This window comes from Trifolium pratense, linkage group LG3 (genome assembly GCF_020283565.1).
Source record: "Trifolium pratense cultivar HEN17-A07 linkage group LG3, ARS_RC_1.1, whole genome shotgun sequence".
In the NCBI taxonomy this organism is placed as follows: domain Eukaryota; kingdom Viridiplantae; phylum Streptophyta; class Magnoliopsida; order Fabales; family Fabaceae; genus Trifolium; species Trifolium pratense.
This window is the reverse complement of record NC_060061.1, coordinates 36,325,208-36,339,410: the sequence shown is the minus strand read 5'-3', so window position 1 is coordinate 36,339,410 and position 14,203 is coordinate 36,325,208. Positions and strand designations below refer to the sequence as shown.

The 14,203-nt window shown below is 33.7% G+C and overlaps 2 protein-coding genes across 4 annotated transcripts; both read left to right on the top strand.

Annotated features, from left to right (window-relative positions):
- The first annotated feature begins 527 nt into the window (after positions 1-527).
- LOC123917998 (protein TAPETUM DETERMINANT 1) lies at positions 528-3,699 on the top strand. 2 transcript variants are annotated; one of them, XM_045969927.1, is made up of 4 exons: positions 528-1,011; positions 1,511-1,617; positions 1,752-1,880; positions 3,171-3,699. In XM_045969927.1, exons 2-4 carry the CDS (start codon positions 1,533-1,535, stop codon positions 3,515-3,517), a joined length of 561 nt encoding a protein of 186 aa, XP_045825883.1. In that variant the 5' UTR covers positions 528-1,011; positions 1,511-1,532; the 3' UTR covers positions 3,518-3,699. The 2 variants fall into 2 exon arrangements, with proteins under 2 accessions (XP_045825883.1, XP_045825884.1); XM_045969928.1 differs by lacking the exon at positions 528-1,011 and adding an exon at positions 1,096-1,319.
- Positions 3,700-5,730: 2,031 nt separating this feature from the next.
- Positions 5,731-13,806, top strand: LOC123917997 (RNA pseudouridine synthase 7). Of its 2 annotated transcripts, none has more exons than XM_045969925.1 (12): positions 5,731-5,888; positions 6,008-6,051; positions 6,166-6,243; positions 6,339-6,439; positions 6,520-6,607; positions 7,810-7,888; positions 8,123-8,205; positions 8,948-9,013; positions 9,920-9,976; positions 11,802-11,912; positions 12,445-12,683; positions 13,472-13,806. In XM_045969925.1, exons 1-12 carry the CDS (start codon positions 5,792-5,794, stop codon positions 13,569-13,571), a joined length of 1,143 nt encoding a protein of 380 aa, XP_045825881.1. In that variant the 5' UTR covers positions 5,731-5,791; the 3' UTR covers positions 13,572-13,806. The 2 variants fall into 2 exon arrangements, with proteins under 2 accessions (XP_045825881.1, XP_045825882.1); XM_045969926.1 differs by having other exon boundaries at positions 5,871-5,888; positions 6,344-6,439.
- The last annotated feature ends 397 nt before the right edge of the window (positions 13,807-14,203 follow it).

Sequence of the window (14,203 nt, the reverse complement as noted above, 5' to 3'; positions counted from 1 at the left end):
CATTTATCTTATCAACTATAAGTTATCTATCATCACCCATCAGCTATAAGTTACCGGCTAGCTTATCAGTCATTCGTTATTTTTACCGAACAAAGCGATGTTATTTTAATAAAGACTCAGCTATTATTTTCCTCATGGTAAAATTAGTTCTTTTTTTTACTGATATGTTATTTTCCCTTATTATACTTTTATAAATTAGTTTGTTTATTCGTGTTACCAAACAGTCTCATAAAAACTGTTCCCCCTAAAACTAAAAAGTTAAAAAAAAAATGCCGATTAAAAAAGAAAGTAAAAAGAAATATTAAAAAAAAAATAATATAGTGCTGACAGTACACCATAATATTATGTATTACTTTTAATCCAATGCATAAGGAGCCTTGTGCATGATGGGAGACCTAGGAACCTTGTGCATGTTAGCCAGCGCCTTTTTGCTATTCGCTATTTTTTATCAAACATAATCTAAATAGAAGTAATGATTTTTTTTTTTGTTGTTTTTGTAAAAAGAAAAAGAAAATCCTAATTACATTGTGAATGGGACAGAATAAGAAAATTTGGTGACACAAGGTAGAGATTGAAATGGACCCAAAAACAACACCTGAGATGATGAAAGCCATTTTACTTTATGAAAGGAGAAGAAGGGTAGTAGTAGCTAATCATTAACCATGAGTATATGAATCATACTACTACTATATTCACCATCATCATCATCATCACACATCGATTCATATCGCACGGCCACGGTTAAAACCCCCCACGTGCGGTTCCTCTAACTAACCACGGTTAAACCCAACCCAAATCTCAAACAAATCAACACAAAACCCTTCTCCTCCATAAACAACACACATCAATATCACTCCATTTTTTTATTAGACTGACACACCTGCATACGTATAGCAAAGGAGAGGGAAAACAAAACGAAAACCCAAAATCCCCCGACACTGCAAAAAGCCAAATCCACCGTCTCCAAATCAAGCTAACACCAACACCAACACAAATTGAAAAATCAAAAAGGTAAATAAACTTTATGTATTGTCTGGTGTCAACAATGTCTCTCATATTTATAGAAATCCCATTGTTCTGTTCTCCCTTAAATGCATTTCAACTTTTTCTTCAGACGACTCACTCTACTGCCATTTTTGTCTCTGCATATTCGCCGCTCCTATTTTCTACACACTTATCGGAGAAATAAATAATGCATAGAGCAATCAATGTTACTATATTACCGTGAAACTGTTACCGCGTGTGTGTGTTAGTTCCTGTTGACTAAGCTAGAATCAAATCAAATCAATCAACCAAACGCTTCGTTTTTCTCTTTTTAGGTTTTCACTTTTTCTCTTCTTAGCTTAAGCCCCGTGATTCATATCTTTACTTTTTTCCTTTTCAATAAAATCGACGGTTATTTTTCTGTGATGTGACGTGATGTGTTTTATGATACTACTACATCTTTTTTCTTCTTCTTCTTCAGATTTATTTTCTCTCTAATTTTTTTTCTGCATTTCTCTTTGTTAAGCTCTATACTCTCCGACGATTTCATGGAACCGAACCGAGTCAATATTCTCATCGTAACCGTCACCGTTTTCTTACTCTTCTCCCTCGGAGTTCTTGCTTCTCTCACAGGTTCGTTTCTCTTTCACTGTGTACGTAGTGATTTTGTTATGCTTTGTTTGTTTTTGTTTTATTATGTGATTGTTTGTTAAAATCGATTATTGAATGAACTTTTTTTGTTTTTGTCGTTATTGAATTCGTTACAGGATTTGTTGGTGGTAGTGGTGGGGCTGGTAGTGGAACGTTGTTGTCCTTGTCACTATTGTTGGGATTAGAGGGTGGAACAAACAACACACTCCTCTATACTCCTCACCGCAAACTTCTCCCTCATTCTGGTAAATTCTTCGTTCCTTTTTACTATACTAGTACAGTACCTTTTAGATTTAATCGTTTTAATTTTCGAGAATGATTAATTAATTTGAGTTCATTTTTGAGGTTTTACTATTAATTTGTTCTGTTTTCTAGAGATTTGTCTTTTCTTGAATACTGAATCGCTTTGTGTTTCTTTTGCCTGATTAAGAAATTGCTGTTAATTCAATAAGCTACTTTATTAATTATTGTTCACAAGTTAAATCGTGTGTCCTTTCACACATGCTTTTTGTATATTTTAATTGATTTTTCATTTTTACCTTTTGAAGCTTTGTATACTTTCTGGTTATTGAACTTGTTCAAATTGATTCAACTCCACAATATTACTAATTTTTCCATGCCATAAAAATATTTCCTATTTAAGTTGTCCTTGAATTTTAACAAAATGATTAGTTCTCTTAATTTTAATAGTAAGATTACTAAAATACTTCTCCCTTCGCTCCTTATTATAAGAAAAAGTTTGTTTTTTAGATTCATAAAATGTACCTCAAATATTATATGAATCTAAAAAAACATAATTTTTCTTATAATAAGGACCGAAGAGAGTTTTATTAATCGATGTTAGTGCATTAGTTAAGTAGAGTAGAAATCAATAAACAAGATACTAGTTAGTGGAAAAGATAAATGTTCAATTGGTATTTTAAAGTCACAATTATTTTAAAATGTAAATGTAAACTAATACCAAAAAAATAAATGTAAATGAGACATTTTAAGAGTAGTACCCCTTGTGTTGGTGTGTCTATTCATGTGTTGGTATTTGGATATAAAATATTTGCTAAATTTTGTTGTCAATTGTTTATTGTATGTATTTTTTTTTTGTCTTAGATGAAGTGGTAAATTCACTGAAAATAAACTCACATAATTGTGAGATCCCGGGTTCGAACCCGGGTCATGACGTTCGGCCTAACAATTTCGGCATTTTTTGTCAGTTGAGCAAGGACTTATGGGACTATTGTATGTATTTTAAAATATGTATAAAAAGTATAAGAGGTAGAGAGAAACATATACCAGTAGTACATTGTTAAATATATTGTCAATTTTTTATGCTATAATAACATAGCTTTTGGTAAGTAAATAAATAAATGGGCTGTTTATGTTCATTGATGCACTGCACCACTAGCATACTATAGACTATAGCAGTAGTTCTGTGCTACAAGGATTTATTTATTTCTTAATTGTGTGACAACTTAATTTTTGTATTAGTATTTTGATGAAAAGGGTACTAATTGATTTTTTATGCAAAACCAATTGTGCAGCTACTGATGAGAGAATCGAACCAAACCGAATATGGGGTGATAACTGCACCAAATCGGACATTGTTATCAGCCAAGCTTCCACAGCACCACTCCCAAATGGTATCCCAACATACAGAGTTGAAATATCGAACATGTGTGTAAGTGGATGCGACATCTCTGCTATTCACCTTCGTTGTGGCTGGTTTAGCTCGGCACGTCTCATCAACCCAAAACTCTTCAAGCGCCTCCGGTACAATGACTGCCTTGTCAATAATGGCAAACCAGTAATCAATGGTGGCACTGTTTCTTTTCAGTATGCTAATACCTATCTCTATCCACTCTCAGTTTCCTCTGTGGTATGTGTTTGAACTTTGAAGACTTTTTTTGGCTGGATTTTGGAGTACTAGTGCCAATTCTTTTGGACTTGTGTATATACACATATTATAGGTATTTTGGCAATCACTTTCATATAACACGTGATGGTGATGAACTATGAATTTGAAATGTGAATGTGATGATGACAAGAGCAAGAGGAATATTATGCTTACAATATTTTTTGATAGATATAGGAAACAGGTGGGGACTGAGGAGGAGGAGTAGAGGATATAAAGTTCCAGACCCAACTATGTTTTCCCTTTTTGCTTTATATTTGTTTCTTTTTAGACATTATGAGATTGATATTGATATAGTATGCTTTTATTCTACCAATTTTTCACATATACATGTGTACATTCATTAATACAGAACTGTACAAGCATTGAGTATTTGCACGGGCTGAAAAGTTCATTGCAGCTACCATTGAAGAAAATAAATGAGGCTAAAAAAAGGTCTTCTCCCTTTAATTCTCTGTCCCCTTTGAAAATTATATAATTGATCAGTTGGAGGAATGGAATGGAAGAGAGGGAGGGATCTATCAATATACAGTTTGTATTTAGTGAGATCAACTCAGGGGGCCCGTGAGTAGTCATTGTGTCAACCACCAAAGTTAAATAGTCCCTTCTCTTTGCCGGAAATATTAAATTCATTCACAATTATGCCAAAGGATAGTTCAAGTACTACTATACAGACTACTCTCCAATTATAATCGATTGACAATTATGCCAAAGGATAGTTGTAGTACTATACAATTATAATATAATGGATTGACAGATTCTAACATGTGTCTTAGAGAATGAGACACTAGATAATTATAACTCATATTTTTTACTGCTAAAAAATATCATGATTGACAGATTTTAACATTTAATTATTTTACACATGTAATTATTTCTTACATTTTGAAGTATAAAAGCTTCATAGTATACAATCCTACCGGTACCATGTATGTATTGATGATATAAATTTGAAGGTATTTAGTCTAAGATTATCGAGAAGGTAGGATGAACAACGTTCGTTGAGGTAGAGGAGTGTCACCACAAACACTTTGAAATGAGTTTCAGTATACGGGAAAGAGTGAGAGGTTTTTAGGGTAAGATAGTGTACCCGATGCCATCGTAAGGTGTTTGTTATATAGGTGCCGGAAAGGAGCATTGGACATTGATACATAAGTCGTTACAAACAACACTCATCAATGTCGAGATGGAGTAGTCGTTGGAAGATATTACAAATTGAATATTTTCTATTAGAATTTTCGAGCCAAAATGAGTCAAGGTTGCGTGAAGACTCTATCGGATTAGGTTTTTAGAAAAGTGGTACTTACGATGGAGGCAGATTGTGCCTTGGTCCAGTTTGAAAAATTTGTCCTCGATTCTTTAGTTTGAGAAGTTCGAAGTGATGACTTCGTGGTGTTCAATGGAAAATAGGGTATGTCAATTTGATAGTATGAACGAGGATGTTCTAAAGAAGCCAGTTGAATAACATTTTCTTGTAATGTCGCGAGCTTAAAAGTGATCCAATGATGATTTAGGTAGTATTGAGAATTGAAATTACTTTTCTCATTGATCTGAAGAAAGCCGATTTGGATGAGTGAGGGCTATGTCCATAATATGGGGGATATCTTCTGAACGCGGAGTGGTATTGCGTTCTACACGGGTAACTCGTGTTGAACGTATTCTAACGAAAAACCTCTCACGTGATCATCATGTCAGAACAATAAATATTGGCGTGATCACTCTAATCCAAGTCTTTGGAGATGTTAGTTGACAAGACTTTGGCGTTTTCCCTTAAGTCTTTGGATGTTCCTCAACTGTTTTATTAAGATAAATTTTTTCAAAAAAATTGATCAATATATCTATATATAAGTTTAAAAATGAACTTTTGCAAGATTTTTTCTTTTTAAAATTCAACTTCTATAATACATTTTTGTATTTCAAAAGTTAATTTCAAGAAATATATGCAGTCCCACAGGCCAAAATATACTTCTGAAAAAAAAGTTTGGGATAAAATCAGATTTATTTACAGGGGTGTATATAAGAATAGGGTTGCAACCTCAGAAAAGTAATCCTACAAGTAAGCCCACGCCCCACTGGGTCCACAGGTTCCCAATTTTGATTGGGGCTTAAAAATCGATTATCAGTTTTTTTGTTAGAAAAAAGAAAAATATCGATTATCAGCTAAAACGACGTCGTAAGCGTGTGTCGTTTTCAGTTCACAAACACTACCTTCCATGTTGGCGCTATAGAAAGTGAGCGAAAAGCTTGAAGATGATGAAGAGGAAAAGAGAAGACCAAGATTGTATGGATATCGTATGGCAAACACCTGCAAATCCTCCGCTACCGCAAGACTACATCTTCCGTAACGGTAATTTCAAATTTCTCAGATTTTTCACTCATTTCAGTAACAATTTCGAAATCAATATTTTCTCATTAATCACAATCCTAACTTTTTTTTTTCTGCTTCTATTGATTGAATTTATGCAGGAATTCGATACGTTAGACCTTACTACTTCGAATTTATCGCTCATGTTAGTTCACTTTGTTAATTTTTTCAATTTTTGATTTAAACTATCATTTACAGTATATTGTTAAAACATAAAACCCTTGTTAAACCCTAGAAATCGTTAATTTGTTTATACCAGGTTAAAAATCGATGGGCGGGAAAAACTATCGTAGATTTGTTCGCTGAAGAATTTAAAGGTCGACCTTATGATTATTATGTAAGAAATTTACTATTGTTGTTTTTTAATTACATGGCGAATACCATGTTGCTAATGCTATAGCGTCGGTGGATTAATTATTTATATGAACTTAGGTTAGTGCGGTGAAATGTGGAAGAATTCAAGTTGATGGCGAAATGGTGCCGGTTTCGTATGTAGTTAAGTCATCTCAAAAGATAAGCCATTTTTTACACAGGTTTGGGAAAACACTAGATGATTTACTTCTAAGGTTTTGAATGGTGATAGAATTTCTAACTGATGTTGTTATGGTTTTAGGCATGAACCACCTGTGATGGCTTGTGAGGTTCCTATTCTTTTAAAAGAACCGGATGTGCTAACTGTTTGTAAGCCGGCATCTGTCCCGGTAAGTAAGCTTGATAAGTGGATTAGCAAAGTGCCCGTGTTATAAAACTGACATTTTAACTAAAATACATATATAGTAGTAATAGACAGAATGAGCTTATCCTCTTCTAACAATTTCTTTACTAATTTATATGATATTCTGATAAAAATGTTTTGGTGTTAAATTTAATAGTAGAGCTATATAATGAAAGTATTTATTTTCCTTTTAAACAGAAAAGATAACAACTGTGATTACACTACAATTTTCATCCACAATCTTCACAATTACTTGAAGTTGTTGCATGTTTTTCATTTGTGCTTATAATTTTCAATTTGAAATGCATTTGGTGAAATCATCTCCTTAATATGTTTTATAATTTCAGTGTTTTTTATATAAACTATTTATTCTTGTTGAGGTTTCTTTAGGAAGGAGAGATTTTTCATAACAGTTAGGCTAAATTGCACTTTTGGCCTGCTAACTTTAGTCCCTTTTGCAAAAGGTTGTCCCCCACGGATTTTGACCAAGCCAACGTACACGCGGCAAGTGACTCACATGCCACGTCAGCATGTCTTGCCACATATGCCGATGTGGCATGTGAGTCATTGTCCACGTGGCAAGACATGCTAACATGTCATGTGAGTCCTTGCCACGTGTGCTTTGACTTTGTCAAAAGCAGTGGCGGGCCAACCTTTTGCAAAAGGGGCTAAAGTTAGGGACGCAAAAGTGCTATTATGAAAGTTAGAGGCCAAAATTGCAAGTTTGTGAAATTTAGAGGGCCAAAAGTGCAATTTAGCCTAACGGTTATAGTTGTTGTTTTGTGAATATGTGATTAGGAGACAATAGGTTTGAGCTGTTAAAATCAGTCTCTTGCAAATGCAAGGTTAGCGCAGGCGTCATCCAGCACTGATAACACTGTTTAGTGTTTGGTTTTCAACTCTACAAATGTTGGCAGAGAAGACTGAAACTATAATCTTTTTTTAATATTAGAGTTTGTTTTGGCTAATTATGCTTTAATGTCTTTTAAATTTTTTCCCTCTAGTACATGCAAAAAAGTCCTGAATTTTGTATGGATTTTCTATTACTTGTCTATGGGTGAGGTACTTAATTAATAATGATAGTTTGCTTTGCATTTTTTTATGCTAGGCAGTTTTTTTATTTATTTTTAATTAGTTTGCTTTGCATTTTATACATTGAACTAAAGCTGTGAATTTTAGCTGGCATAGGTTCATCCATGCGGTCAATATCGTAAGAACACTGTTGTTGGCATTCTTCAAGCAGAGCATGGGCTGGCTCCTGTGTTTCGTATCCAAAAATTCATTTTGGAAGTACATTATATAATCATCTTAAAGTGGAGTGTCATATTCTAATATGATTTTCAATTCCCAATTAGCTTAATATATAGCTTCTCCCTTGCACATTTTTTACTTGCATTTTCTCTACTCTCCGAGTTTAACCATTCTGTACTTGACTGTTTCTTTTATTTCCTGGAATTTTTCCATTTTGTACTTGCAATTTTTCTTGACACAATCATCTCAGCTATCCATCGACTGGATCGCCTTGTCTCAGGACTCCTTATTATGGCCAGAAATGCTTCAAAAGCTGACAGTTTTAGGCAAGAGGTAAGTTTAGGCTCTGGTTCTTTACTCTTTTGCTTCTCTTACATTATTTAATCTTAAATTATTAAGTTGAAATTCTTTAATTTTACATGACATTTAGTGAGCAACATAGTTTGTTTTGCTTAAGCATTTGACCTGTCTGGTTTCTTCACTTTTATAAATATGAATACGAATATATTTTAAATAGTAAATATTCTGACTAAGTATAGGAGGTTTCACTCTCTCTTTAATTATTAAATTATAAATTATTTCACCATAAAAATATAATTATGATTTATGAGGTATATTCTTTGGTGTGTTCTGGACAGCGAACTGCCGAACTTGCATATACCAAACATATCTAGCAAGTTATGCTTGAATCCGGGAAGACTATTATATTTTCAGTTTAAATTGATATATTTTCTTGGAATCTAGTTTTACACATGTTTCTGCTCGAGTGCTGATATTTGTATGAAGAGCTTCTTAGTTTCAAATATCCTCATTATATCACAAAATAGTGATTATCATGTAAAAATCAATTGATAATTGTTGGCTGCAATAAAAAATGTATGAGATACATTACCAAGCTGTTGGTGAGGTTTGTGTTGGATGAAAAAGAAAATAGAAATGAAAGTTTTCCAGTTTGCTGTGTCATTACTCATGTTATCAATATCTTGATTTATTATTTTTGATTTACATTGAATATATCAACAATCAGAACTTTTTCCCATACAACTATTATAACTGTAGAATTTTGTTGTTACAGATTGAAGCTGGCTTAGTCAAGAAACAGTATATTGCAAAAGTAGTTGGCGAGTTTCCGGAGAATGAGGTATTTTATTTGGCCTTGGATGAGTTATGTTACAAATAGCCATAGTGCCATACTTAATATTATGTTGAAGAATTGAACTCTGCAAGTATTTATGATTGATTACAATGTGACATTGCCTATTTTCTATTTTTGTTTGTTAACATAGTATAGCACAATCAGGATAATTTATTGATTACTTCTATTATCCCTTTTCTGGCGCATCATAAGTGTTTTATTGACATTTAAATAACTCAACTTTTAAAAGTGTCCCTTAGGCTATCACTTTGGAACACGTTTGTGTATCTATAGGCCTAAAAGAGATAAACTCTGTGTGAGATGCTTAAATCACTCAATTGGGAGGATCTTTTGGTGCACTCTTTATGGGGCTTAAGGGATATATTAAGAGAGGGTGTATAAGACGGATGCTTGAAATATGTGCAGTCTGCAGTTTACCCATTGAAGAAGCATCAGTTTGGGCATGTACAAATGTTTATTGTCACATTTACAAAAATCAATGCAGCACTGCTGTTCATGAAACCATTATCATTAACTGAAGTTACTAACTGCAATATTACCACAATTAAGAACAGCTGATCTTGAAACATTTGTTAAAACTTAAAAACTTCAAAAAGTACTTGGTTTGAGGTTTAAGAAGTGTACTAACATTGCTTGGTTATATGTTTCTAAAATATGAAACAGAAAGTAACAAGTAAACAGACCTTGGTTAACTGAAACTTTAATCTGAGACATCTAGTTATTTTTTTTGTATTTCAAAGAACTTTCTTCTGCGAGATATATGTTGTGATTTTAGCTTATAAATGAGTAAGTTCATTTGTTTCAACAAAAAAAATGAGTAAGTTCATTTCTACCAGTCAAAATTGAGACACTTTTCTGATTTCTCCTCATGACTAAGATTTTACTTTTCAGCTAATTGTTGATGCCAATATAGACTATAATGCTCGAGAAGGAAGGAGCACAGCAGAGGTGAGTCCTTTGCTTTATATTATTATTACCATGTCTTGGTTGAAAAGTCTAGGGCCTATTTTTTTGGTAGGTCTATCTCTAGGGCCTATTTTTTTGGTAGGTCTATCTCTAGGGCCTATTTAATTCAAGAAAACATTTTTTTCCATAAATTATAAATTTCACTTTGTTTTAACTTTATTTTTATTATCAAAGTATTGTACAAGAAATGGTGAACACAAGATTTTGTTGTTTTCAACTTTTCCATTACAAATTCGTAAAGACAAATAACAAATAGAAAAATGTGACATTATTCTTATTCTTATTGAATAGGAAAACATTGTGACATTATTTTGTTAAATAGAAATACAATATAAAAATTTATAACCACTCACATGTCGTCACGTATCAAGTAAGACTTTTAGGATAGTTTTGCTCATGACAGTACCCAGTGCTGATCATTTCACAATTCAGAAAAAAAACTCAAACAAAGTACTGTGATTGAAATTGTAGGCAATTGCTTTTTTAAAAGAAAAAAAGTAGGCAATTATATCTTCCAACCCAACAAGATTAGCATAATGAGAAACACAAATGGAACTGACATCATTTGTTTTTTTTTTTTTTCAATGAAGAAAACGGGGTTACCCCCTAGGAAAACAAGAAAAATTAGCTAACTCTCTTAGAGAGAGCGCCATTTCTATCAGCGAGAACAACACTAGAACTAAAATCAGGAACAACATAAAAATAAAATACTGAGTCATGGACTCGTGGTAGCTCGATTTAGACCCCATTTGGCTAAAGCATTCACCGCTTTATTTCCCTCACAGAAGACAAGGGAAATCTTAAATGATTCCATAACCCTTAACAATCTAAAATTATCTGAGAGTAGAGTGATGAATGGGAATGATATTGCAATTCCATGCTGTATATAGTCAATGTCTTTATTGGAGTCAGATTAAATGCTCACCTGGTTAAATCCCTTTTCCAACGCCAACTTAACACAGGAAAATTGCCAAAAGCTCTGCCACAATAATGGTACAATCACCCAATTTCACCGAGAATTCCGTGATGAAGTCATCATTAGCATTTTGAATCACTCCACCACACCCGGCATTTAAGCCGTCATTATTTACTGCACTATCACAATTTAATTTAACCCAATCAATAGAAGGGCACAACCAGCAAGTATCCGATTCAATAGAGAATGAATTTGGATTTGCGTGAGTATTGTTAATTTTCTCAATTCTCCCAATTCATGCGCTCTGCTATACACCTGATGCACCAAATTTTTTACTGAAGCTTGGATATTATTACACACAAACTTGTTTCTTGATGCCCCCACAAAAAGTCCAAGGCCACGACAATCTAATTATCCACTCGAGAATTCAAGCAAATTGCATTCAAGCCAGTCCAAAATATTTAGAAGAAAGACTCTTCTTCTGCTCTTAATTACCAGCACTAGCTATACGTCCCTTGCAACCTTGCAGTCACGAAAAGTGTGGGGAGTTGATTCAATCTCTTCATTATAAACCAGACAGTTAGGATCTGAAGTTTATCCTCTTCATGTGTGCTTGACGTTTGACATCATAGCACCCACCGATCCAGTTAGGAACTGACACCATTTGTTCTTTAATCACTGCTTATTGATCAAATTTGAGTGTCATATAACAGCAGATAACAAGCTGGGTGTTGAATATTATGTTGGTTATTCTGATGTTTTGCTAGAGAACTAAACATTGTTGGAAAATGAAGTTAATATGTTCTGTTGATACGTAAAATTCAAAGTGGTGGAAAGGCAGGAAGTTATCTTGTCTGGTAAATCTCAGTGAATATATGTTTGATAATGCAGGTCAGAGACTCTGCAAAGGGGAAGGTCGCCTCTACAAAATTTACTCGAATTAGTTGCAACGGTACTCATAGTATTGTTTTATGTGAACCAGTCAGTGGCCGCACTCATCAGGTAAGAAAATTGTGGCCGGATTTTATTGGTTGTTTCTTCTTCTCCAGACTTAAGCTGCTTATTTGAGTATGCATTCTATTTTAACTCCCCCACCCCCCCCACCCCCCCCCCCCCCCCCATTGGGTGTCAGTCTTTATCCCATGTTGATGTAATTCCTTTCATGTATCGTTTATATATATTCATTCTAATCATTACTCTCCACCAAAACAACATTGCCGGTACCTTCAATGGGTTTTGATGCTGAGCTATTACCATTGTATGAATATAAATAGCTTGGGAATTATTCACTGCCCTCTTGTGCTTACTTGCCAGTGATGTGTCACAACAGTCACTGACAACATTCATAAGTAGGCCACATGTGGCATGCCAGTCATGCTATCACAGTATATATATATATGCTTTCCATTGTTTCATTAATAAACATGATGATGGAGAATATATGTCAATGGACTAAATGCATGCTGTACTTCATCTTATTTAACCTATAAGTAATACAAATATAGGAGCTAACAAATATCCACATTTGGTGCAGATACGCGTTCATTTACAGTATTCTGGACACCCGATAGCGAATGACATGCTGTACATTTCAGAACAACCTGTTGATCGATCTATTAGTGGATCAGCTGCTGATAGATCATCTCGCATATCAAATGCTTCTTTAACATCAAATTTTGATGAAAATGTGCCCAATGAATGTCACGAAAACTCCAATGAGGATTTTGGTTTTGATTCCATGTGTACGAACTGTCCAAATTTGGCACCAAAAGGGTATGAAATCTCAAATCCTTTATCTTAATAAAAAGCAATAAATATTTATTTCTAGCTTTGTAATGTACTAATTCCAAAAGATAGTTAAATGCTTGTGCTTAAGCCTTTATCTAGATGTCTATAGTATAATGGTCATCATATGTTGGTTGTGAGGGTAGTGGTCAAGCCCTCATTATTACATCGCTGGATTAGACAATAATAATTAGAGAAGAGTAAAACAAGCCTCCATGTTACAATGCTTATATTATAATGTCTTCTACAGTTTATGTAATATAAGTTTCTGATCTCAGGACTTGATGAAGTAGCAATAAGGTAAATAAATATTTGGTTAAAAAATTAGATGCTCGATGTTGTGCATAGTTGCTCAGCTGTGTACTTCATTTGTATGATTTCTGTAGCGAAAAAGAAAAACTATGAATTCGGAGATGTTGCTGATACCACTGTTGATCCAAATATATGTTTAATGGCTCTTAGGTACAACAATACTGACCATTACAAGACAATTGGTTAAACTACACATTTATGTTTATTTTCTCTGTTTTACTTTCTATTTATATTATATGGAATGGAAGCTTATTTGACTTGTTGGTTTGTTTTATGTTAAACATCCAGTAAATTAATCTTATAATCCAGTGGAAGCTTATTTGTGACTTGTTGATTTGTTGTATTATATTGTGTTTCATATATTATATGGAATGGAAGCTTATTTACCCTTGCATTTTCATGAACCTCAGATCGCCCGATCACTAAATTTGGGTTTTGTTTTTTTGTCAATTTGAAAATTGCAGATATGATGGTGATGAAGAAGGTTTGTGGCTACATTGTATGAAGTACTCCGGACCTGGATGGACGTATGAATGCCCGTATCCTGATTGGGCGAAACTTTAGCTAGATACAGCTAATTTTTATAGGGCCCTGCAAACAAAAATACAACAACTCTTTAAAGATGACCATATATTTTGTTGGTCCACGTGTACTCAATTTTGATCAAACCATAAACTTGAATGCATTGCATTTGTTGAGAGGTAACGGGTGGAACACAGAAGCCAAGTTTTATTAAGGAATATGTTGTAACAGGTGCCTACACTCTTAAATTTATTTATCGACCAATTTATAAAACAGGGTTGCTTCTAGGGTGAGGTATCAAGTAAGTCCCTCACCGTGAACCATGTTTAACAACCATTAGATTAAATAAACTATTATGCACCACATCACACTGGATCCTTTTTTCTTTCTTCTCTCTTCTCCTTCCCTGGTTCAAGTGCCCTCCTCCTCCCTCTTTCCTTTATCCAATCCATCCCCTGTTGAAAGAATACCACCATTTTCCTATTTTACTATTTTCTTAATTTCACTATGTTGAAGTAGGTTATATAATTAAATCATTTAATTGAACTTTTGATTTTCATTTAATAAGTTAACAAATAAACAAAAGCACAATTTTTTCTTCTCCATGTAATCGTTCATTTTCTAACCCCTTCCAGATTTTTTTATATGGACCAATCTAATAGTTGTTTAGTGGA

Excerpts from the sequence above, each read along its gene's own strand:
- LOC123917998 (XM_045969927.1), top strand. The coding sequence starts at position 1,533 with ATGGAACCGAACCGAGTCAATATTCTCATCGTAACCGTCACCGTTTTC. Across the intron at positions 1,618-1,751 it reads AGTTCTTGCTTCTCTCACAG|GATTTGTTGGTGGTAGTGGT; the intron begins GTTCGTTTCTCT and ends AATTCGTTACAG. Across the intron at positions 1,881-3,170 it reads CAAACTTCTCCCTCATTCTG|CTACTGATGAGAGAATCGAA; the intron begins GTAAATTCTTCG and ends CCAATTGTGCAG.
- LOC123917997 (XM_045969925.1), top strand. The coding sequence starts at position 5,792 with ATGATGAAGAGGAAAAGAGAAGACCAAGATTGTATGGATATCGTATGG. Across the intron at positions 6,052-6,165 it reads ACTTCGAATTTATCGCTCAT|GTTAAAAATCGATGGGCGGG; the intron begins GTTAGTTCACTT and ends TGTTTATACCAG. Across the intron at positions 12,684-13,471 it reads CCAAATTTGGCACCAAAAGG|ATATGATGGTGATGAAGAAG; the intron begins GTATGAAATCTC and ends TGAAAATTGCAG.